The sequence below is a fragment of the Maniola jurtina genome, chromosome 11, assembly GCF_905333055.1.
Source record: "Maniola jurtina chromosome 11, ilManJurt1.1, whole genome shotgun sequence".
NCBI lineage: Eukaryota > Metazoa > Arthropoda > Insecta > Lepidoptera > Nymphalidae > Maniola > Maniola jurtina.
The window spans coordinates 7,639,661-7,665,936 of record NC_060039.1 but is presented as its reverse complement, the minus strand read 5'-3'; the positions used below and the strand labels follow the sequence as shown (position 1 = coordinate 7,665,936).

The 26,276-nt window shown below is 34.6% G+C and overlaps 1 protein-coding gene across 2 annotated transcripts in view; it reads right to left on the bottom strand.

The window, feature by feature from the left end:
• LOC123869349 overlaps nt 1-22,158 on the bottom strand; it is a 79,805-nt gene extending 57,647 nt beyond the window's left edge. Inside the window, exons 1-2 of one of the 2 annotated variants that reach the window (XM_045912228.1) lie at nt 22,019-22,158; nt 6,791-7,011 (exon numbers count right to left, since the gene is read on the bottom strand). In XM_045912228.1, the coding sequence (XP_045768184.1) occupies nt 6,791-6,863 (73 nt within the window). In that variant the 5' untranslated portion in view covers nt 6,864-7,011; nt 22,019-22,158. The remainder of the gene's footprint in view (nt 1-6,790; nt 7,012-22,018) is intronic. The other variant, XM_045912229.1, reaches the window with a different exon arrangement.
• Between the last annotated feature and the right edge of the window lie 4,118 nt (nt 22,159-26,276).

Here is a 26,276-nt window from a genome sequence, read left to right as displayed (position 1 = left end):
GATAGTAAAGTTAGGAACTTAAAATAATTATGATTAGTAAGTTATCAAGTGTAAATTAAAAATTTATAACACCCCCGACAAGTGAAGGTTACAGTAACTAGAAAAGAGTTGATAACTTTCAAACGGCTGAACCTTTACCTGCTTGGATTATAGCTAAGAACACTTTCGATCAAGCCACTTTTCAAACAAAAAAAAACTAAATTAAAATCGGTTCATTAGTTTAGGAGCTACGATGCCACAGACAGATACACAGATACACACGTCAAACTCTTTTGGGGTCTCTCTTTTTGGGTCGGGGGTTAATAATACAAATTAAATTATGGTTAGTTAGTTAATACGAATTATTTACATAGATAGGTATAGTATAGTGTATATTTGTTATTTTGTAAGGGGGTCCCCCTTTGGGTAAAAGCCTCCTCCAAGGAATTCCGCTTCTCTATCTATAGCTGAGGCTAGCTATCTTCGACCCGCTATCGCCACCATTTTCATCTATCCATCTGGTATATGGCCTGCCTCTCGTTCTAGTGTCTCTTGGTCCCGACCATCTAACTGACCATGTGGTCATGGACTGCAAGTTACTAATCAATTTAGTTAAGTTCATAAGTTAAGTAGATACACTCCTTATTCAACCATCATTATATCAGAGAGCAACTTTGTAAAATATGCAAAGCCGGCAGTTTGTATAGGCACCAAACAAGACTGTAACACTGGCGAAACTTAGTCGTCCGCATTCCGCATAAGTTGTACACAAATACATAGTTTTACTGTTTCGATAACTGTAAATTAACAAAGACATGAAATACAAAGTCACTGTTTTGTGCTAAGCCGATAAAGTTTACGTAAGAACTTTTAAGTTAAATAGTTTTATTTTACCTACAATAATTTATTATTATTATTATAAGCCTACCTCTAAAACTTTTTTAAAATTTTTATTTATGTTTTTTTTGTTATTTTTTTGTCTTTCCTTAATATTAAGTATATAATATACATATTTTTTTTTTAAATAATCCATACCTATATTATAAAGTTTCTTTGTAGCATACTAAATATACCATTTATTTATTAAAATACTTTCGTGGTAGTATTTTTAAGAGTAGTAGTCAGATTTTGGTTTCTGAGCTTTATCTTGTTATTTTTCAAGAGCTTTGAATCCACATGAATCATAGTATTTTTTTTTGTACATTCAGCCAAAAGCAATTCTACTGCGGTCCGCAAAGTGTGATGTTTTGCATTTACATTTTAAAAAGCAGCCTGTCTTATTATGCATACTGATTAAAACTGGTTAAATGTAAATTAGTCTAGGAATAATAAAGATATTTGCATATAATTTCCTTCGTTATTTTAGTTTAGGAGTAATGAGTTGTATAATAAATAGATATAAAAATATATTTAGTTATGTAGGTGCCTACTAAAATTTGAGCTTCAAGTTATTAAGTAGATATCTGTTTACTGCGTCTCTGCATTATTGTTCTCATTATCTTAGCATAAATGATTAAGTAGTATTTACGTAGTATCGCTTGATTCCTGGAGAACTTGCCTTTTGCTCTTTTCCAGGGTCCTCTTTTTGCACAACAGTCTTCTTTCTTTGGCCTTTACCTTTCCTTTCTTTTTGCTAACTTGTTGAGATTTTTTAATTTTCTTATGTCTTCTTTCTACCAGGTCATCTTGGATTTGTGTTGTAAAAACTTTAGCATGCTTTTTCTTATATGCTGCACAACAGCTGTACCAGACTATCAGAAGAACAAATATCCAGGTTTATTTTTGATTCCGCAGATTCTTGTAGGGTACTTCTGCGTAAAACATGATTGCAATGAAGTCGGAACACATGATGAGCATGCAGCCTGAAGCTGCGATTTCCCTGTAGTTGCGAAATTATCACCCGAACAAACGTAGGTACCAACGATGAGCCCTATGCAGCGTGTAGTGTGTCGCAGTTGACCGAAAATCATGCTGTGTGGATATCCGTGCTAAAAGCCCTAAGGTTTCCTACCTTCAGACTGTCAGAATTTTCGAGTTACCTCCGAATAAATTGCAAGATTTGATCAAAAGAGCACGTTAAAGATAATACACATTTTGCTACGGTTGTAGACGTCTACGAAGGCGTAGGACGTAAAATTTGTAGAATTCCTCTCAGAGGAATAATTTTCAGAAACCGAGGCCGCTTGTATATGTAAATGTATGTAACTATCTACTTCAATATTTTCTCTGCAAGTGTTTTGATATAACAAAGATATCCTTAAATCGTAACAAAGGTGCAGAGTAGCGATGCATATTTTTATAGGTACTATTTAAGATAAAAAGTATTTCATCTTCTTAGATCATAGCAATCCTTTCACTCCGAATTTTCTTATGTACTTTACTCTCATCACTGCGATTTTCTCATACTGTCATGTCTCATAATATATTATGACAGAGCGCGAGAAGATCCCATTTTATTTCCTTATGAATATAAAATTTAATATAAGCTCGTGTAAACGTTTCATAATATACCTACTCGTACCATAACTAATAATATAACAAATTTAAATATAGAACATAACTAAGTATAAAATATAATTTTAATTTGTATTTGACTGTACCTACCCACCTAACCATGTTTTATATAAGTCTCTGACCTGCAATAAAACGATTTTATTTCATTTTATTTTATAATGTCCTTTGCCGTTCTAAGAAATGTTTTAGGACGTCTAGTGTTGGGTTTCACTTCTAAGATTGAAAATCGCAAATGTAGAAGAGCAAAATCGTAAAGGGTTTTCCAAACTTTAAAGATCCGCCGTTTCCAGGAGTCATCTTGGGCTGAGCCGTAAATGTTAATCCGCAGAGATCCCAAAGGAATCGTTCGCAGAAATCGTGGTTGCTGGATTGTACTCAAAACGACTACAAAGTACAATTGTCTATAAATATTTTTTTCAAAAAACTGGATCTAGGTACCTAAATATTAAAACTACCTAGTTATAAGTAATAAAAGATAAAAGAATCAACCGTCCTAAAGAGTGGTATAGTCGAAACAAACGAGTGGACTTGATGGTTCCAAAAGCTATTGACGGGTGTTTATTATATTTTTAATTCCAGTAGTTTTTACACTTACTTCGTTGGTTTTATTAACAATTCTATTCATCTATCACGTAACAGACTTGAGTAGGATTCATTTATTTTTTTAATTTTTGAAATATACGTTTTACTAATCGACGCATAGTTGTGTATTGCAAAATCAGTATCGCTATGGCAAGGATATTACTGTTCAAATTTAAAGACAAAATATATTTCAAAGCTATATCCGCAAGACGATTTTGCGCTCGACTGTACCTAAATTGAAGTGTTTGATTTAGTTACGTAGCATTCAAGAGTACATGCGGTTTTCTTATCTGTTACGGTTGCTTTATCTGTTACAATGTTATATTCTTTATAGGTATAAGTTAAAATAATTAGGTATAACCGTCTTATCTTCACTCGTATATTTTCGCCTTCAGCGTCGTCGTATTACACTAATATTATAAAGGCGAAAGTTTGCTTGTGTGTGAGTGTGTGTATATTTGTTATTCTTGCACGCAAAAGCCCCTTGACTATATAGAGAAATATGGAATATTATGGAATATATAGAGAAATTTGGAATGAAAATAGATTATATCTTGGATTAACGCTTATTTCATCCCAGAAAATCAAAGAGTTCCCGCGGGATTATTAAAAATCCTTATTGCACGCGGACGGAGTCGCGGGCATCGTCTAGTTTAAGATAAATTAGTTGAAAGTTGTAACACTAATTTATTGCCTTAAAACTTTGCAGTTGTAACTCTTAGTTCTAATCTAAGGTAATGATAGGTAGTATGTTTAAAGTTAAATAGACTAGCTAATGTGGTGTAAATGAGCGTTCGCGAACTAATCGAGGTCGTAGTTTACGTGCGATGGTAAGATCCGACGATCTTTAATGACTTTCCTACAAACATTAATAGTGTGGCAGATTACAAGATTAGACTCGTGTCTTACCACAAAAACTTCAGGCTTTAAATCCGATCACCTGTAAAGTAAAACGTACGTATTTAACACTTTAAACCACACCTAAAGTAAAACCATTTTTTAGGCTTCCATATCTTTATAGAAAAAAGGAACTCTTATAGGATCACTTTGTTGTCTGTCTGTCTGTCGTATCTATCAAGACTCGTCAAGGGAATCAAAACATGTAGGGTATTTCCCGTTGATCTAGAATCATGAAATTTTCTCAGGTAACGTCTTATCGCACAAGGGGAAAATCCGAAAACCATGAACTTGTGGTTACATCACAGAAAAATTTAAGTGTTGTATCTTGTCCGATGGTACGGAACCCTTTGTGCGGGAATCCGTCTCGCACTTGAGCGGTTTTTTGCTTATTTACTTACCTAATTTTTCTAGATAGTAGATCTTAATAAGCATAGGACTTTTACATACATTTGTTTTTATTGGCCTTATTATGCACAGTAAATTAAATTACTTAGCTTACTTAAAAAAGATAAACAAACACACTGCAGGTAACTTCTCGTAGAATATTGTAAAGGCCTGGATACATTACCACAGCACGGCATATCGTGCCGGTCCAAGGTGCTTTTCATCATTTCAATGGCAAACTGCCAAACGAAGATCACCAGGTCCTCCAACTATTACTTAGAAGCAGTCAATCGAGACCAATCTAAAAAGAGTGGGGTTTTCTTGGAACTATATCAAGGTATCTATTAGAATGAATGAATGAATGAATATACTTTTATTGTACACCACAAAATTAGTACAGAACAACACATACAAAGCTTAACAAAATATAGGTACAATTTGGCGGCCTTATCGCTACCTAGCGATCGCTTAGACAAAGAGAAAAGGGCCTGAAAATCTACTGCTGAGGCTTTACGCTCCAAACACATGGAAAACAGAACCTAGTCATCATTATAATCAATCCCCAAGGCAAGGTAAAATTGAAACTATAATAAAGAAAAGCTGTCTAACTCTAAACCGCTAATGTGGCGTACAAGCGATTGCGAAACTAATCAAGGCCATATTAACGTGCACGTCAAACTTATGACCCTAGAACTCATGGAGATTTTTGTTGAGGTGCTTGATAGTAGGAAACAGCTAGAAAATATACTTATTAGTTCCTCGAGGTCTTACTTAGGGCTACATTTAGTGCCTGAATACTTCTTATAAAGAAATAGCTTAGAGATTATGGCGACGGATCAGGCATATTTAATGAAGAGACAGGAATTGCTGCACAAGCAACGGTGTACAACTTCCAATGGTAACCTGCTGAACCAATGCCATCAAGTCATCCAGCTAATACTTGGAAGTGGTCAATCGAGTCCAATCCAAAAAGAGTGGGGTTTTCTGTAAGAATATCAAGGTAGTAGCTCTGAAAAACTACTGATGTAGCATTATGTTGCTCAGATGTGAGAAAATAGGACGTACATCATAATCACTCCCCAAGGCAAGGTAAAATTGAAACTATAATAAAGGCAGGCAGTCTGTAACTGTAAACCGCTAATGTGGTGTAGGTATAAGCAATCGTAAAACTAATCGAGGCCATAAAACTTATGGCCCTAGAACACGTGGAGATTTTTGTGTATTAAATACTACTTAAGGTTACTTATAATGATTGAACTTGATTATTTCTTGTAAGGAAATAGCTCTGAGACGGCAATGACGGGTCAGACGTGTGTTACGAATTTTAAGCTTGACGCATACAAGAATAAGAATAAGAAGTGTTTATTTGCTAGAATATGGTATAATATACGAGTACATTGGTCTTAAATATTATGTGGACTCTCATATTCTGCCAAGCATAATTTATTCTGCAAGAAAATATGACTCTCGCTACATTTTCTCTATTTGTCAACTGTCTGTCAAAAGTAAGACTTAGTATGGCAGAACCCTTAGATTAAGGAACCTACAAAACCATACCATATTTTAAAAGGCGTTCGGCATACATGGTGCACGACAAACAAAAGAACGCCACATAACAGAAATTATTCATTCACACTTATAGGTCTATGTTCACACTGTATAAATGACAAATTGCCTCGGCTTTCTTTCAGCGGGGCGTAACTTTAGCTCTGCATCGTTTTCAGCAGGTACCTGCCGCGGAATTGCTTAATGATTCATACCGTGAGGTAGGTATACTAAATCTGCTGGCTAGAGCATTAGCGATGTTGAAATATGTTCTCGCCGAGCTATAAATACATTTTCAACAGAAACTCTTGCTATTTTGTTTTTAATGTTTAATATTTTCACGATAAGGTTCATGATTTGCTTTTGCGCGAGCTGTGATAACAAAGTGGTTAGAACGTTCGCCTCCTAGTCGGAGGTCGGGCGTTCAATCCCGGGCACGCAACGCTAACTTTTCAGTTATATGCGTTTTAAGCAATTAAATACCTTTAACGGTGAAACAAAACATCGTGAGGAAACCTGCATGCCTGAGAGTTTTCCATGTTCTCAAAGATGTGTGAAGTCTACCAATCTGCATTGGGCCAGCGTGGTAGACTATGACCTAAACCCTTCTCATTCTGAGAGAAGAACCGTACTCAGTAGTGGGCTGGAAATGGGTTGATCATGATAGTGGCAACAGAAATACCAACTCAGTGAAAATTTCCACTCTTTACCTCTTACGGTTCACGAGATATAGCCCACTGAAAGATAGCCAGAACGAATGGTCAGCGTAGACTTAAGTAGTAATAGAGTCCTGTTGGCACTCTTCGGGGAACGGACCCGTGAAAAGGAATAATAAAGCTGTGGGTTGGGTGGTATGTAATGAGAGTGTTTTCGGTATTAAACTCACCTGCAATGGCCCGTCCCAGCAGCAGAGTACTGAAGACGATGGACAACACCCGCCCATCGTACCTTCCCATCATCTTGGAGCTTCCAACTTCCTTCGCTATCAACTGTCTGCAATCATCGTCGCGTTTCTACACTTCAAACTACATTCACTCACATTTTATTTTGTACTTAATTTAAAGTTTAAACTCAAAGTCACATGGCGCTACATGTTGTTGTTGGTACCTTTTCACGTTAGGATAGAATAATAAAATGAAATGTACATCCAGTCATAGTGTTTATTTATTGTTGAATCGATATAAACAATAAAATCAAGAAATGTCAGTAAGAAAATTAATATTTTTTTTATTCAGCGGTCCCTATCAGGCATTTATTTTCGGATTTGGACTACGAATAATATATATAGATTATAGATGTACATAACTCCTTGCGGATTTCAAGTAATTTTGTTTATTATTTGATGAACAATTACACAGGAAGATACACAGACCGACTAACATATGGACAGACGAAGTTCACTTTAATAATTAGAATGTAAGTAAATGTTCATGTAGGCACATCAATTTGTTTTAAAAATGTACCACTTTTATATTTACCCTTGATTCGTGTATGAAACTGTGCGTGTGCCGTATATTATAATCAAAAAGTCGTTACCCCAAATACTATTATGTTATTGAACACAATATGTACCTTTGTACTGTGGGCTTATTAAAAATATTAAATATCTATTTACTTTTATTATGCATGCCTTTAAGTATAATTTCATTTTGGGCCTTAATTACCAACCAGATGAGGCCTGCAACTTCGCTCGGGTGGATTTCTGTTTTTAAAAATCCCGTGGGTACTCTTTAATTTTCCAGGACTAAAAATAGCCTATGTCCTTCCTCGGGAAGCAAGCTATCTCTGTACCAAATTTCGTCAAAATTAGTTAAACGGATAGACCGTGAAAAGCTAGTTGACAGACAGACACACTTTCGCATTTACAGTATTATAATATGGATTATATTAATTTACTTGAGTTTAAATAAAAACATTACTTACTGAAACTACTTGCGAGCTATCAATAGACAAATCACACGCAAAAGTTTCTTTGGAATAATACCCGTTTGGTCCAAGACTGTCTATAACTAGGTTTAAATCTAAACTATGTACGATGGATTTTACCGACGATGTAATAATTATTTTACTTGAATAAAACCAAACGCGTTTTCAAGAAGTAGTATAATGAATGTAGGTCACGCTGGTGCATCAATACAAGATTTTTGATTCATGTTCATTCTAATTATAATTTATGCATGAAACCCTTGCATATATAATAATAATTAAAATTGTCTAACCTGAAATGTAATTCTAATGGTTACAGTGTTCAAATACTCTAGCATTACCTTCGTATGGAAACCGTTGAGAGCGCTCTAAGGCTACTTCTCGTAATTGACGAACTTTTTTAATGACTACAGCTAATAATTACCACACCATAGTTTATAATTACTGATATGATCAAACAAGTACGACAACAATTGATAATTTAATTATTTTACTGACTAGTTAGCTGATGCCCGCGACTTCGTTCCTGTGGATATAGGTTTTAAAAACCCGTGGCAACTTATTGATTTTACGGAATAAAAAGTAGCCTATGTGTTAATCCAGGGTTATTCCCTATCCCCATTCCAAATTTTAAGCCAAATCCGTCCAGTAGTGTTAGCGTGAAAGAGTAGCAAACATTCATACATACCCTTTTCAACTTTCCCGTTTATAATATTAAGTAGGATCAACTTTTGAGAAACAGGTCTATGAATTGTACCTATCTACAAAGTACTTAAACAAAGAATACAAACTACTTTTCCGGCACGGAACTCTTACATTCTTGTTTTCTAAAGTCCGCAGCAAGATTTCTTCTAGGAGAATTTCTGTAGCTTTAGGTATAATCTGATTTATGTTGATTTGCCGGGATTGCAGCAAAGTTTAATTTCAAAAGCTAACACAGAGTTACTATTAAATTTGAATTTATAGGATTTGCATTTACCTGCCTTGATTGAGCGTTTCAAAATTTTAAATGCAAACAGGACACTTTAGGAATAATTTGTCGATGAAAAATAAATACTGGCTGGGTGTTATGTTGGTGAAGTTTTTAATCTAATTTTATCAAAAAAACTCTAAATATTTTATTTTGTACAACAACGTTCATATTTTTTTAATATTTTGATTAAGGTAGTGATAAACTTTTCATAAAAAAATAATAATATTTATACCAAAAAAACAGTCTCTATGCAAGCAATTCACAATAATGATTAACCATAATTTTTTTAAATGCACAGCAAATATAAAACTAGAGACCTGCCCTGGCTTCGCATGGGTGCAATGCTGATTCTAAGTATAAAAAGTAAAGGATAATAAATGTTTATTGTGGGTTATCAATAAGCGATAGAGATATACCATCGCGGACTATTTTTGAGGGCAAAAAAAGTGTGTTTATTTACAACATCACATCAGAAACCTCTAAAATTATTATCAGTGTATAGTAGAGCAACACTGATAATATTCCTTCCTCTTGAATCAACCAAATCTATCTACCAAAAATCGCATCAAAATCCGATGCGTAGTTTTAAAGATCTAAGCATACATAGGGACAGACAGACGGAAAGCGACTTTGTATCTATCATACTATGTAGTGATATATAAACCTCATTTGTTAATAATAGTTCGAAAGTATCGCGTGACTGAAACAGCTAGGCGTTACCGAAAATGTGTGATGGTACACGCACTGTGGGGCAGATACTATATTAATATTAAAAATACCTACTAATTTACTATCATAGTACCTAAGAAAATTTATTATTTGGCGTAGTAGAGTTAGAGAAATACTTACCTTAAAAATAGTAGGTAGTAACCAGATCCCGTGAAATGTGGGAAATACCTTGGATTTAACACACCGCTAAGGCTGCTTTTCCACCAGAGATGTGCTATGCTACGTTGCTATGGATGCGTTTGATATCCACCAATCACATTCATTGGTGCACGTAGCTTAGCACTGGTGGAAACGGATTCAACTAAGATATGTTTTTTATATGGAAGGATGCGTGCTATGGAGGCCTGAGCTATGGGCCGTCGCGAGTGGTGTGGCTATGTGCAAGCACGGCAGGACGCGTGAGCGCCTCTCTCCTCACCGCGTCGTCGCTCTCAAGTCTCACCGCTTCCCTACTATCGATACATCGCATAGCTCGAGCTGCGCATCTTTCTCGCGCAGCTACTTTGCGGCGGCACATCTTCATAGCGCATCCTCCTCGCACAGCTACATAGCTTAGTATTGGTGGAAACGGTCACATATTTTCGTAGCGTAGATTTCACATCTTCGTAGGATAGCTGCATAGCATCTCTGGTGGAAAGGCACCCTTACGCTCGATACAAGCGAACTGATTTAATTACCTTTTAGTACTATCGGATCACCGGACTATCCACACACAATATACTATGAGCGGTAGGGCTGAGGTAGTTCACTTTGGTCGAGTCCTTCAACGCAGACAACGTTAGCAAAATCAGTGCTTCTCTCAAGTGACAAAGTGAGAACCGAGTGAAGCCAACGCATAAGTGCCAGTAGACCTACCATAACGTCGCGAGCGTGGATTGGCGGGGGAGTGAGTGTCGCTTCTTTACGTAGTAATAAAAGTATTCCGTGCAAAATAATATCTAAAAAAATTACTCTACACGGGTGCAAGCACGTAGATAACAGAATAAGATAATTTCGTAAATGACATGATTTTAATGGAAATGTGAACAAAATATATGCCGTAATGTATGTATCAGCACGTACTTATTCTGTTGAAATATTTTCAATTTGCGCATTTAAATTTATACAGCGTCGACTGCGGTTTCCCCTGAGAATGTCGTTTTTTTTCACTTTACATAATAAATTATTTCACACCTATAACAACTTCATGACTGGTATCATTTAGTAGTTATTCTAGAAAACTAATGTTATTATTAATTACACGTGAGGGAATAGTGAACTGAAAGTTTATTTTATGGGGCTGACATGGGGTAGTAAATAATAGGAATAATTAGACTAATTAATTAGTTGATAAGTTTAATCAAAAAATAGTCATTGTTTAATTTCCTGATCTCCAGAATTCGAGCAATAAAAAAATTGACAGCCAGTGGCGACTGAAGTTAAAACTTAAAACTTTGAAATAAGTGTTTTTTTTTGGATTTTCCAATTAATTGTGGTATCAAAAATTATAGGTACATACATAGAGGTAGGTATGTTATGATATTGTACATTATCGAAAGCGCATCGGCACTCCAAAGTTCGAGCAATATTAATATCTCCTGTGGATGACGCGACTTTAAGTTTTACGCACCTACAGAAGTATTCACTTCGAAAATCTCTTGTAAGTATTTATAAGAGGAATATCTGTTCCAGTTTTCATGTTTTTTTTCTTCAGGGTTCGATTCAACGTCGACCCATTAGCGAGGCGCTTTTCCTTTTATGTACCTATTCGCCTAATTTAATTAACATGGACCCTCATACTTCCGTGTACAGCTGTTATACACATATATATTATCTTCATTTGACTTGTTGATACGATTGTATTGATTTTTGTAAACATTTTTCGGTATAATTTGTTACTAACGTATCCCATAAACGTAGCCCGTACTTATTCATGTCCTATCGTTTATTAGTTAGGGGTTTTATTAGTTTTGCAATGGACCTCAAGAAGTTAAGTTTTTTTATTAATGGTTTCTTATAATTTATAAATACAAAGGCTATACTTGCCTCACGCCAAGTGTAAATATAAACGGCAATAAAATTATATCAAACATAAAAAAAATGCAAATTACGGGCTTGGTTCTGTTCAGTGACGTCATAAACCAGGATTCATAATTTACTGGCTTAAAATAATTGGACAAAAATTATAATGACGATGACAAAAAAATCCAGTGTCAAATTATTAGGGCCATTAAAAAGGAACGAGTAACATCGTAACTCACACGTTTATTTATGTTGTTTCTACGTAAATGGGTACGTACGTTTGTAGAGATTTGCGAAGTAAGGCGATCACAACTTGTGAATTCACACTATTCAACATTCATATTTGTTACTCTAGTCAAAAAGAATTAAATGCTTGCAAAAAGATAGCTTATCTTTTACTATTACGATACACATTAGCCCTTGACTGCGATTTCACCTGATGGTAAGTGACGATGCAGTTTAAAATGGAAACGGGCTTACTTGGAAGGGGTATGACGGTTTCATTAAGCCGATACCCCTGAATAGTTTCTATGCGGCATCGACCCCGAATGCTAAATCACTTGGCATCGTTTTTCCGGTAACTTGACATGGTTGAAACCTCTCACCAGACCAGTGACCACACCAGAGATACATTAAAAATTACGAATTCCCAAATTGCCTGTACCGGGAATCGAACCCGGGACCTTTCACGGGATTATGAAACGACCGTGACTCGTGAGTGAGCAAGATATAGTAAGTACTTAGTACAACTTTGCTTCTGTTCGGCGGTGTACAGATATTTAATGTACGACGGATGTTGCTGGATATATAGCGCCGTGTTCTCTACCAGGGTAGTAAGAAAAACAAAAGAAATGAACACTAAAAAACATATATTATTATTCACAATTTTAAGTTACAATATTTGGGAAATATTGTAACCCACGTGTAATATATGTCCCACGCCACCTCACGGCTTTTTTTTTATTATATTGTTGCCTCTACGTTTCAAAGTTCTACGCGCTACGCAATTGCTACGGCCTACGTTCGTAGAGATTTGGCAAGTAATGGCGAACACGACATCATGTGAATGTGTTGATGACTTGTTACTTTTTTATTGGAGTAACAATGTGTTTTTTTAACTTTGTGATAAAATGAGACCCTCTTTACATAATGTAATGTGTATATTTTTTAATATTGTTGCTCATTCAATTGTGCATAATCTATGAACTAAATTGACAGGTTTAAGTCACATAATCACACACACACTTACACACACACACACACACACACACACACACACACACACACACACACACACACACACACACACACACACACACACACACACACACTTTCACACACACACACACACACACACACACACACACACACACACACACACACACTTTCACACACACACATACACACACACACACACGACGCAGTTAATTATTTATTGATCGTAATAACAGCACTCACAAACACTACCATTTAAAATTTTAAAGGCAAATGTGGTTATAAGTGTATTGCGCGTTTAATCCTCCACCCTAAAAGCGCAACAACATACTGAATTCTTCACTGTAAAACATTTCCGTAAAACGATTTCATTATGTATGCAAATTAAAATACCGTTTTTACCGCCCTACTTTTTCTTTAATTATAAAGCGATAAATAAGTATTTTATGCGATACAAAAAAAGTCCATTTTCTAAAGGAAACCACTGTATCAAAACGGTTTCTATGTATCAGCGGCGGGGTCATTTGTTAAATTGGTCGAGCACATTGCGTGACCGGTAGGTAGGCGTTGTCGAAAACGTGTGTTGGTACACGAACTCAAAGAAGATACGAGAATACTGGGTAAAAGTAGAATTTATTATTAGACACTGACAAAGAATTTCTTTTGCTTTTTTATAAATATACAAGGGGTGAGGGCTAGAGAATACCTACAGCTGTTCTGACCTCTTCTACCTAGGACTCTAGTCTCTAGGAATCTAGTCTAGTTACAGAAAAAAAATTGTGGTCTGCATCAAGCCCAAACTTTTCTAGAAAATAAAGACAGAAAAACGACAGAGCTACAACTTGCACCTTCACTGTTGGTATTTATACTCTACCAAATTGTAATATACGTATTTCGATAACCAAGAAAATAAAGTTAAAAAGATTGCTAAACGACCGAAATCCGTAACGTAAATAATATATGTATAATGTATATACTTACCTATAAGAAATATTATTAAGTGCTGACAACCTGACAAATATAAAACCTCTGTGCTAAAACTGTTGAAAGTCAAACAAACAAGTCAAAAATTAAGTAAAAATTATTTCGTTTTTTTAAAGTGTAGGTAAAACACTATCATAAAAATTATACAAAAATAAAATACATTTTAGTATAGCTTATAACCTAAAGGAATTGTTCTAAAATAATATGAAGAAGTAAATAAAAGTCAAGCTACATAACGAACCGATATTAAACCGCAAATATTTTCGCTATCAAAATGTGCCAATTCCATAACGAAATATACTTGATACAATCTCTTTTTAAAATATATTTGTTGTGAAACTTTTTCAGTTTAAAATACCTACTAATGACCTGCTACTAAAACATTTATCAAGCCAACTTTCTTTAACATTTTTATCATTCACTATCGTCAACCTTAACACAAAATCTTTTATTATTGCTGCAATATTGTAGTCAATAGTGAGCCAATCAAACATTGAAGAGATTTGAGATATTCACATTCTATAACTGACAAACCTACATCCATGGCCTACATCCATCACTTTAATATAATTTGTATTTTTTACATAATTACTTTACTGAAGTTTATTACTGAAATAAATAGCATATATAAAGATTGTAGAGGCTATAATTTTATTTAGTAAAAAAGATTGTTCCATTATATTATGATATAAAATTACCATTGATATAGTAGAAATCTGTTATCAATTATTTTCCCTTCTATTTTTATTATTTAAATATAAGTGTTTATTTAAAATAGGTGATTCCATATCTTTATTTAAATTTTAAATATCGGTGTTACGAAGATCAAAAGTTAATGTAAAACTTTTTCGGTAATTAAAATTTTGAGGAGTAAATTATAAATTGTTATTGTATTAAACAGAATTTTGTAGATGGGTAAATACTCGTACCAACTCGTCCCAATAATAATATAAGCCAACTTTGTTAGGCTTTATAGCTTAGTTTGTCGTGCAGAAGTGGAGTTAAACTTGTTAGCTTTTAGAAGTAGTCGCTGGAAGGTATTGTTTACTCTTGAGCTCGAGATATTATAGGGGATCCAATTACTTATAAAGTTTTAACCTGAATCACATAAGTATAATTTATAGGGTCGATTCACACTGACAGCGAAAAGAAGTAAAAAACTAACATATCGATCTCTACATCTACCATGTAATCCACTTTCAACCGAGAAAATAAAGAATTGCGCATTCGCACGGTTCGGTATACAACGAGGTGATTTTATTCATTGTTATGATATACAGTCTTTTACAAAATTAATATTTTGACAAAAAATATGCATTATTTGGACAAAAATAAGCTCCAAAATGTAACAAAATGAAATCATTATACAAGGTCAGCATCATCATGATCTAACCCATCACCGGCTCACTACTGAGAACAGATTTTATCTCAGAATGTTTGGCCGTAGTCCACCATACTAGTAGCCTGTCACTCTCCATATTGTCTCTAACTATGTTCACGCCTAAAAACACGTCGATTCGTTGTACCCCGTTGTGGTGTGATTGAAGGACCAACCAACAAACATTAACTTTCGCATTTACAATATGGGTAGTGATTAATTCCTTCCTGAATTTAATCCTTGGCCCTTACCGTACAGTTAATTGGAGCATGTTTAATTTATCCACTTTCCGTCTGAGAATTATATCCACATCAATAAAACACCGTCTTTATGACGGTCATTTCACAACAGACACGACAAGAGCCAATGCTTCACTTTTATTCGATTCGAATGTTTATCTGATTTCGTTTTATTTTGTTTCGACGGTAAGTAATTATTTTGATTGTAAGCAATTTAGGCATTCCCTGTTTAATATAATTTATACTGAATCGCGAAATTTAAATTCATACATATATTCATATTATCTTTTTAGGGTTCCGTACCTCAAAAGGAAAAACGGAACCCTTATAGGATGACTTTGTTGTCAGTCTGTCTGTCTGTCAAGAAAACTATAGGGTACTTCCGGTTGACCTAGAATCATGAAATTTGGTAGGTAGGTAGGTCTTATAGCACAAGTACAGGAATAAATCTGAAAACCACGAATTTGTGGTTAAATCATTTAAAAAAAAATTAAAATGTATTTCAATTTTCAAAATAAGATAACTAACTAGTGGAGTTTCATATGAAAGGGCTTTACCTGTACATCCTAAAACAGATTTTTGTTTGTTTTCATGAATAATAGTTTTTGATTTATCGTGCAAAATGTTGGAAAAATACCCGAGTACGGAACCCTCTGTGCGCGAGTCTGACTCGCACTTGGCCGGTTTTTTTACATCAGAATTATTTTAATTATATTGAATGTGTCTTATAATAATAGATAATAAGTTAGATAACTAGATAGTCATAGGTACATATTTCGCTCTGGCCGAACTTAAGTTGCTTACTCAAACATGTCAAAATTAAATTCGTCCTAATTAAAGCCTTATAAAGTTTCACAAGTAACTAGGTATTTAGGTAAACCATAATAGCATGAAAACGGACCCGGATTAAGTTTTACAGTTTTATCAGTATTTATAGCTATTATAACTCAACAAAATTATATAAATGACATTCAGTTAGATTTGTGTATGAATAATTTATGAATATTTAGCACGGTAGGTATTAAAGTATATCCGATGGAAATTGGAATAATCCTTACTTCTATATCCACACTATAATAACCATAACTATGCATACAATCTTATATACATTATACTGTTATAATATAACTAAGTTGAATATTATACCTAAGTTATAACGTATCCAAACTAATGTTAAAAATGCGAAAGTGTGTCTGTCTGTCTTCTAGCCTTTCACGGCCGATTTGTAAGATATGTCACTGACTTTGATTGCTTGAGATATGGCCAAACAACTTCGTTTATTTGGAGCGTGCTACGAACAAATTGTTCCTATCTTATTGCAGGTATTTGGCGCAAAAATATTTATCTGCTTTAGTTAGCACGGCAGTACTAGGCGACTATACGAACCATTGCATCGGTATGCTATAAATCTGTACTTTCATTTATTTGTCGACCTCCGATTCTAATTGCCCTTAGCGCACATTCTTTTCCCGGCACCATTCGCTTCGTTAGTGACCGCATCTCTTTGTTACACCCGCCCATGTCTCGCTTTCTTCCTGTGATTGGGGTTTGGACTGATCGTAACGAGCCTAAACAAATTACTGGCTGTTCGGTGGACTTTTATTTTACCCCGCCATAGAAAGATTCGTCTAATTTGGTATCAAATACCTAATGGAGTAACCTTAGATAAGTAGATTCCGGAAATCTTATACTTTAAACGAGCAATTTTTGTTTTAAGGTTTCTTGGAAACGGCTCAAGCAATTTGGATGAAATATGTTTAGATAATGCTTTACTTTCAAGATTTATCTGGATTATCTGCTTTTTAGTATGTTACACAACTTACGAAACTGTTTCGGTAGGTATACCGACCTATTGCATAGTGCATACCGAAACTTATTCACTTTTCCTAACTTGATTAATTTTATCATTAGCCTAATGATAAAATTAATCGTACTAGCACGTAAATATTAGCACCATTAAGCTTACGATAAGTTTATATGCTACGTAAAATTGAAATAAAAAATTTCATCCTAAGTTGTGTAATATTGCTTAAATCAACTCGCGAGGTAGTTATACACATAGATTTAAGTTAGAAGTTAAAGCTAAAATAACTAAATAACATTAAATCTAATCGAGAGTTAAAGTAATAATGAGCAGCGAATTTTAAACGCTCCTAAAATAGATTGAGCTAAATTTTCTTTTCATATGTAGCGGGCCATGAAAGAGTTTTTCATAAAATAAAATAGAGCATGCACTGAAAATATTTCATAATTATAAAAGAGAACGTGTGCGCCGTAGTAACGGAGTTAGGATTAATTTAAAGTCAGCACTTTAAAACATTTACAACGAAGTTTTGTTCTCGCACCACCGTTCTGCTACTGTATTTCATTTGTGTTTTTATTCAAAGCGTGCTATCTTGTCTGGTGACGGAAATGAAGGAAAGACTTTCCCATTTTTTTCAGTAGCGACATAAATCCATTTACATTGCCTTTCCGAGAGGCTTTGACAATTTCTCGGTGGCAATGGCGTAGTTAAATTCGCGTCACGAATCTATTCTGTTTTGAAAATTAAAAGCTCCAAAAAACGGTAATTATATTAAAACTGGGTAGTCTTCATAAAGTCTTCAGTTGTAAATATAGTGTTCAGTGCAAATGTAAGTTTAGTACGATAATTCATATGAGCTACCTAGCATTTTTAGGGTTCCGTACCTCAAAAGGAAAAACGGAACCCCTATAGGATCACTTCGTTGTCTGTCTGTCTGTCTGTCTATCCGTCTGTCCGTCTGTCTGTCCATCCGTCCGTCCGTCCGTCCGTCGTGTCTGTCAAGAAAACCTATAAGGTACTTCCCTTTGACCTAGAATCATGAAATTTGGCAGGTAGATAGGTCTTATAGCACAAGTAAAGGAATAAGTCTGAAAACCGTGAATTTGTGTTATAGCACAGAAAAAAATTTAAAATGTTTTTTAATTTTCAAAGTAAAATAACTATACCAAGTGGGGTATCATATGAAAAGGCTTTACCTGTACACCCTAAAACAGATTTTTATTTATTTTTATGTATAATAGTTTTTGATTTATCGTGCAAAATGTTGGAAAAAATACCCGAGTACGGAACCCTCGGTGCGCGAGTCTGACTTGCACTTGGCCAGTTTATAAAAATTATAGTTCTTGTATTTAGTGAGTAATGGTAAATCTTTCATCATGCACAAAAATGTTTTAAAATTATGTGAAAATAGCGTTTTCGTGACTTCACCCGAATGGAATTCGATTTATTAAAAAAAAATCCGCGAAAACTCCATGTTTCACGCAATTCAAAGTATCCTATATCCTACTCCAGCTATTATAATTTATGTATAATAGCTGGAAAAATATGCCTAATAGCTGGAGAAATAAAACTTTAATATAGAAGCTTTCTATATTATTATTTATAGTATAATATTTTTGCTAACCGGTTGTTTACATTTGAGGTCTAATTCTTAACATAACAAACAAACGAATAAACTAATACACTAATGGTACACTTAGGGATATAAAATCATATTATTTAGGTACATATTAATCTAAACTGTATGAGTATGGATGGATAAAGACATGTTTTAATAGTATATAAAGCTTGTAAACTTTTGTAATAACAGGTTCGTGGTTTGAAAAGAACTATAATAAATAAAATATGTGTCCCTCACACAAGTTTCCCTCATACATAAATGATTGTCGTATATATGTAACGATAGGTATGTCAAATGCGAAGTAGGGACGCGTGAGCCTATATGAATGCTGCCGCACGGCTCGCCCATCAAGCCTTATGAAAAGTATACCCCTATCGTTTACATGGAGCCTGCCGTGTGAAAAGGTATTCAGAAGATTGGGTCAAATTGCTGGGCAACAGGACATTATTATACACTTTTTCTTTTCAACTTTTAATGAGATTTTGTAATGTAGCTCATTGAGTGATATACTAGAAAGATACAGACTTCATAACTCATTCATGAGGCATCAAAACTGTGCCCACAAAAACCTGAATTGAATTGAATTGAAATATGCTTTATTATACACCATCATACAAGCAACATAAAAATAACCTGTCGTACGAAATGAAACTTTTCAAATAAACATAATATTATCATAATTAATTATACCTTCTAATTTTTATTTCATTACCTGAACGTTTGTGTAACCGATATTATAAATAGAAAGAGTAAAAGCAGTTACAGCGACAATTTATTGAATGACAAAAAGTTTTCTTCGCCAATAAGATTAAAGCCTTCAAGGTCCATGAAAATGTATGTCTTTATGTGCACATAGTGTATGTACACTTAAAGTTAAGTTACACTACGCGACATATCCAGATGGCAATCAAGGTGGGGACACCCGCATACCCACACATCCTCCGCGCTAACCCGGTGCTGGATAACGCGGGTGACGTGCGGGTGTGCGGGGCGCCCCCCGCCTCATATCCCGATTGCCATCTTGACCTGTCGCGTACTATAGGTACTAACATATTATTCAAGAGATTTTACTTTTGTTCTAGGGAGATAAAAAGTGAATTGTGCTATAGAGTTTTACGAGCTTAGTAGATACGAGTACCTAGTACCTACTAAGTTCTTGGACTTCGAAGAACGTTCAATTATATTGTGCGAAACACTTTTAATATTATTGTAGGTACCATGCATTTTCTTGAGTGTGACTATCTGACCCTGACCTCTATAAATACACGCTGAATCTGTGATTGCCGACCTGTTTTTCAAGCAACTTGCTTTTCGACAAGAAGATGGCGCTGATGGGAGCGTCCCATGGACCACTCTATGGAAAAAATATAATTTTCATTTTATGACATGTGTGGCGCACGTCTTCCAGTGTATCTACATGTATCACTTGTTCATTTCAGTACTATGTGAAAATTGACGTCATTGTATGTCAATGTCGTAACTTTGGAATAAAATGCTTTTATGCGTAGCATATGCGTAGGTATTTATTATCCTTTTTATTTATTCACTATTCTTGCTTGGCAATGTTAGGGGATTGCATAAAAATAGATTCATCAATTATTTATTTATTTATTAGACCCGCAGAAAGTGCAAGAGGCTTGCAGCTCGTTAGGTATTAAGAAAAATAGTATTTTGGAAATATTTAGGGAGCAGGTATATGAACTAAATAAATATTATAAACTAGGTAGGTATTATAATTTTTTTCATCACTCTCTATTCGCTTCCAGTGTGGCCCTAAGGGACGTTCCCTCAGGGTCACACTGAGAGCGAATCGAATCGAAATTCTTTTTTTTTTCCTCGGGAAAAATTTGTGCATCACGTGGTAAAGATAGCGATCAATGTGAAATTAGGGTTCCGCTTCGATTTGTTGCTAATATGAATCGATCCTCTAATCCTGAATTTTCAAAAACTTCTAAGTTTTGGAAAATCCTGTACAAAATTTCATGGCTCTAGTAAGACCCACCGCGTGTGTGCTGTTAGTTAGTCAGAAGCATTGATGGTCAGAAGAATGTAGGTACGTTTTATACAGAATAGAAAGTTTTAGTTTTACTTTATACTTAGGTACGTTTTAAGCTGTTTACATCTAATAAACGTAGGAATAAGGATTGTTTTTTAGTTCATTTTGAAAATATGAAAATAATTTTGCAGGCAAAAATTACGATCTTTAATGAAGCGACTAAATGTGAGGTTAATTATTCATTACCTCGCATTGCAATTAGTCAGTGTAAAGCAATCAACCGAAATACATGATTAATAATGAAATAATTAAACAGATTACACGTCACGAACAGGCTTATTCCGTTGACAAAGAAACTTTAAATACCTTGTTATAATTAACGCAAATGGCTTATATGAAGCACAATCCAAAAGTGTATGTCTGTCAGTCTTTTCACGCCCTACCTGATGAACCGATTTTGACGAAAGGACAAACTTGCATCTCGGGGAAGGATAGGGGCAAATTTTTGTCCCGGAAAATCACCATTCCCGCGAGATTCTTAGAATACCTTAATTCACGTGAATGAAGTACCGGGTATCATCTATTTAGGTACAGGGACAGCTTGCATCCTGGCGACGAACATAGGCTACTTTTCATCCAGAAAATCAAAGAGTTCCCACGGGATTTAAAAAACCTAAATCTACGCGGACGAAGTTATGGGCATCAGCTAATTTATTATATTTTTTACTATTAGTTGCACACGACTTTGACTGCGTTGAAAGTTAATTTATTCTAAATACTAATACTTTCCCCGTGAATTGTTGCACATATGGAAACCACATTGAAATCCACTTAGAAGTTAAGACGTTGGCTAGGTAGGTATACGCGAACATACTAAAATATTGGATTGCAACCAACTTTGTTTTACCTTATACTATTTAGAAGTTGTATTTACTTAACTATTTATTTTTTTATAAAATTATTTAAGTACAGCATTTAAAATCAATAGCAACTCTATAAATATTTAAACAAAAATGAATAATATTGGTTAACCTATATTTAATTGCCGATTTTGCTGACATAATTTTATTTAAATGGATTTTAAGACATTTTCTCATACGCCTATGTACCTAGATCTTTTATGAAATTTATTAAAAAAGTTTCTATAAAAATTATAATTTAATTAATATGTGATTAATAAATGGCCATAATTAAGTTAAAACTTTATACACAACTTTTACAGTTGCAATTTCTAAATTTTAAAAGCACCTCAATTCACTTCCACAAATAAAACGATCCACTGTTTAAGGGTAAACTCGACTCGAACCCACTATACTATAATCGGGTAGTATATGAACCCCACTTGTTGACGATTCTCGGACCGTTTCCAACGTTCGCGCGCTCGACGGAGCGTGGGCGACTGCGCTTCGCTGCCATTCATTGTACAAAGTGTAACTACTTCTGGAACTCGAACTAACTTGAAGATTTTCAAGATACTATAGCTACCATATCGTACTACAGTACTTTTAGACCTAGTTCCTCCCTCATCTTGTTATTATTCAATCGTAAATCGTAATGCATTGCTTCAACGGCGAGGGAAAACATCGTGAGTTCAAAAAGCGGAAAGCTCAAATACCAAATAGACGTTGCCCAGGGGGAGGAACTTTCAACTTTATTTTTGTTGGAAAAAAAATTAAAAATTAAGGAAACTTGGTTAACTTTAAAAACTTCATAAGTTAAGATTTCAAATACTTATGAATAGATGAAGAAAGCAAGTGAAATATTTTCTAGGTACTGGTAAAAATCTTGATTCGAGTTGAAATCGAATATTGTATTGAGGTATTATATAGGTGAGTCAGAAACTGTGGTTAGAACTAAAAACAAGATGCACGTATTCGTAGACGCGAATAAATAAAAACACGTGATCGAGAACAAATAGTTGTTATATTGTTGCGTACGGCGCAGAGACATACTCGTATATCTCGTTTCAGATGTGTTTCAGACGTTTCATTGCAATAAAAGCCTTTCTACTAACTTGGGGGTGACCGTCAATCGATTTAACGTTACAGTTGGATTTTACGTAAAAATCGACTTGATAAACCTATGGGGGTTTTAAGGAGGGTGTATCTAATTTGTTTTTACACTGTTGCCAATAACAGGAGTATAATGTTTTCAGGGTTCATGTATGTCAGTTTCTTTATTCCACCATAGCTTCTAAATGCCTGCAGTCCGCACAGATTTAGAGTAAGGGATATGGTTTGAATCCTCACCATCACTTTAGATGACACGCTACCATTTTTTGGAAAAGTAAAAATACTAATAGGGTGGCTTTTCAAATGTGAAATTTTTAGCAGTGCAGTCTTGATTTTAAATTACGACTTGTTTTTATTTCGGTAACCACTAGTTATAATATTTCTTAATACTCTCTATGTTCGTACAAGAAACAGAGTTAATGGGAAGAAGTAGAATTTAAGGTTAAAGAAACTTTATTCTCATTAAGAATTAACAATTCACTTACATGAGAAAGAATACAAAATATCAGGTATCTTATTCATATAGTATTGTGATTTTGTGTGTGAGTGTGAATTTCTAATGCATAGCCATTTGAATTTCCGAACGATGACTAAGACCCGTGGCGTAAAATTGACAATTTTCCGGTCTTGGCACTGTCCTCGTGCGTATTTATAGTATGCTAAGTGTTAGGTAAATAATACCTACTTATACTTCCACGCTAAAACATAGCAATGAAAAAAAAAAAACATGAATGAACAGAATATAATATTTCTCTGTCTCTTCAAGTAAACACGGATACCACCCACATCTCGTTACCAGTACGATCTGGATACGCATTCAGAACGCGTTTTAGGAGTAACGTGCTGAATACATAACACCAAACCATTATTTAGGTTGTGTGTGAGGTCTTCGCCCAAGGCTGAATCCATGCATTGTCGGCGTAAAGGGACAATTAAGTAATTACGTATTCAAAGTTTCGGGAAAAATCACCATTTACTTTTTATCGATGACTTGAAAAAAACTTTTATAAATTTTTACTTTAAACTTTTGTTTTCTCTAGACACCGACGTTATTCAGAATACGTATAAAAATATAAAAACCGGCCAAATGCGAGTCTGATTCGCGCACCGATGGTTCCGTACTCGGGTAATTTTTCCGACATTTTGCACGATAAATCAAAAATATTATGCATAAAAATAAATAAAAATCACAAAACACACTTTGAAAATTGAAACTCTTTTTAATTTTTTTTAAATGATGTAACCACAAATTCGCGGTTTTCAGATTTATTTCTGTATATTATATGCTTAAGACCTGCCTACCTGCCAAATTTCATGATTCTAGGACAACGGGAAACATAGGTTTCTTGACAGACAGACAGACAGACAACAAATTGATCCTATAAGAGTTCCGTTTTTCATTTTGAGGTACGCAACCCTAAAAAGACACATATTTATACGTAAGTACTTTTACCGTATAATAAAATATTATTATACTTACTAGCAGTTGTCTCTGACTTGGCATTTGGATCCAATTCGATATCGCCTTCGGACAAAAAGTCGCGCGCTCTTTGTAAGTTTTCTTTATTTAAATAATTCAAGACTGCTTAAAAATGTCGGAGTCTCGACGTCCTTTGGAAAAGTTGATATGAATTGTTACTATCCTTTTACCATGTCTGTGTTTCGGTATTCTATTTATAGGATATATTACTTTGTGCTCAAGTTTTCGGCCTAGTTCCTCGTTAACCTTTTCGCCATTGAATTGTACGGCACCGTAAAGGCGTAACCACACTACTATGTCATGATGTAAGTATTTTAAGTTTCAAAGGAATCTGGCGCGACGATTGACTAGTAAAATTGCCTATTGAGCGATAGCGCGCAAAAGTGCCACTACACAAATATGACATCACGTCATGCTAGCTAATGTTCATGATATATATTTATGGTGCCTTAAAGGTGGACGCGCATTCCCTTTCTCGTTTCAGATATGCAACGCCTAGATATATCTATTCATATGTAAAACGAAAAGCTGACTGACTGACCGATGTATCAACGCACATCGTAATCTGGTATATAGCATAGCATAGCATGGATAGCTATTAGGTATTACATATAGACATCCGCTAAGAATGGATTTTTGAAAATTCAAACTCCTTTATTTTTGATATACATACCTATGAATTATTCCTTTAAAAATGCATCTCTAGGCAAGCGCACTTCACTTTAGGCCGCATCATCGCTTTCTATCATAATGTTATGGATTTCAATTTATTATTTATAGCTTAAGTAGTTTAACAGTTCATTATTTAGAAGCATTAAAATTAACTGATCCATTTAATTTAGACAGTAATATGACTAAACAACATAATGAAAATTCGTAATAATTATATATAGGTTACATACATAATTACCTATACAAGAAGTTCCGGAGCTTTTACTTGAAAAGCCTTACCTACAGCTATTGCAGCAATTTTCCATACAATTTATGTTTTTCTATACTGTGATTATTTCACTTTGAGGCGGGAATTAGGGCTAACTGACCATAATTTTGAATGAAACGTGTTATTATAGAGGGAGACTCCGCGATGGTCAGACCTTCGTTATTTTATAAAAGCTGAAAGTTTCTGTGCGTATTGCAGACAATACAGGAAGGAACGATCAGCGACTATGAAGTTTGGATCATGTTAAACTTTAACCATTTATTAAAGTTTAAGCATAGATATGTAAGTTTAAGGGTGTCTGGCAGGGGTTTGCCACGACTCTAACTGGCTGGCAATGCATGACGTGAGTTCTAATACTATTCCGATAGAAATATAAAAAAATTACACTCTAGGTATGCTTTGACGTAAGAGTTTTTTTACACCTTTTTTACCTGTTATCTCCCAAAGCCACTATGATCCAAACTTCATAGTCGCTGATCGTTCCTTCCTGTGTTGAGGACAATATGAAAGTTTCAGCTTTTATAAAATAACGAAAGTCTGGTCCTCGCGGGCTCTTAGTCCATTAGTAGATTCTAAAAACTGTAGCTCGGACGTAAAAATCTAATAACTTCCTGAGACTCTATAATTCAGAGTAGTAGATATTGCTACTTAACTGTTCTTAAATTATAATTTGCATTCTAAGAAAATTTAATTGCTCGATTTCCTTTATATTATGTAAGAATAAAATATAGATATATTTTAGTTCGTAGAAAGTATCGTACGAATGAATGTTTGTTTATTCAATGAATGTTTCTGAAAAATCAGTTTCTAAAAGCCGCCAATCCGCTAACGAATCTGAATGTTCAATGCTTTTGGAATTTAATGGAAGGCTGCATTGAGCATCCATCAATTTTATTATCGGGTCAAAGTGACGCAGCGGAAAATTCTATCTCGCACCCGACTCCTGTTTAATCAAATGATGACTATTCATTCCATTATTCGCTTCAATTAACACAAAGTAAATTACTTAAAAGATACAAAAAAAAACCGAAAATATTTTTACATGATATGCCTTAGTATAAATGAAATGATTTA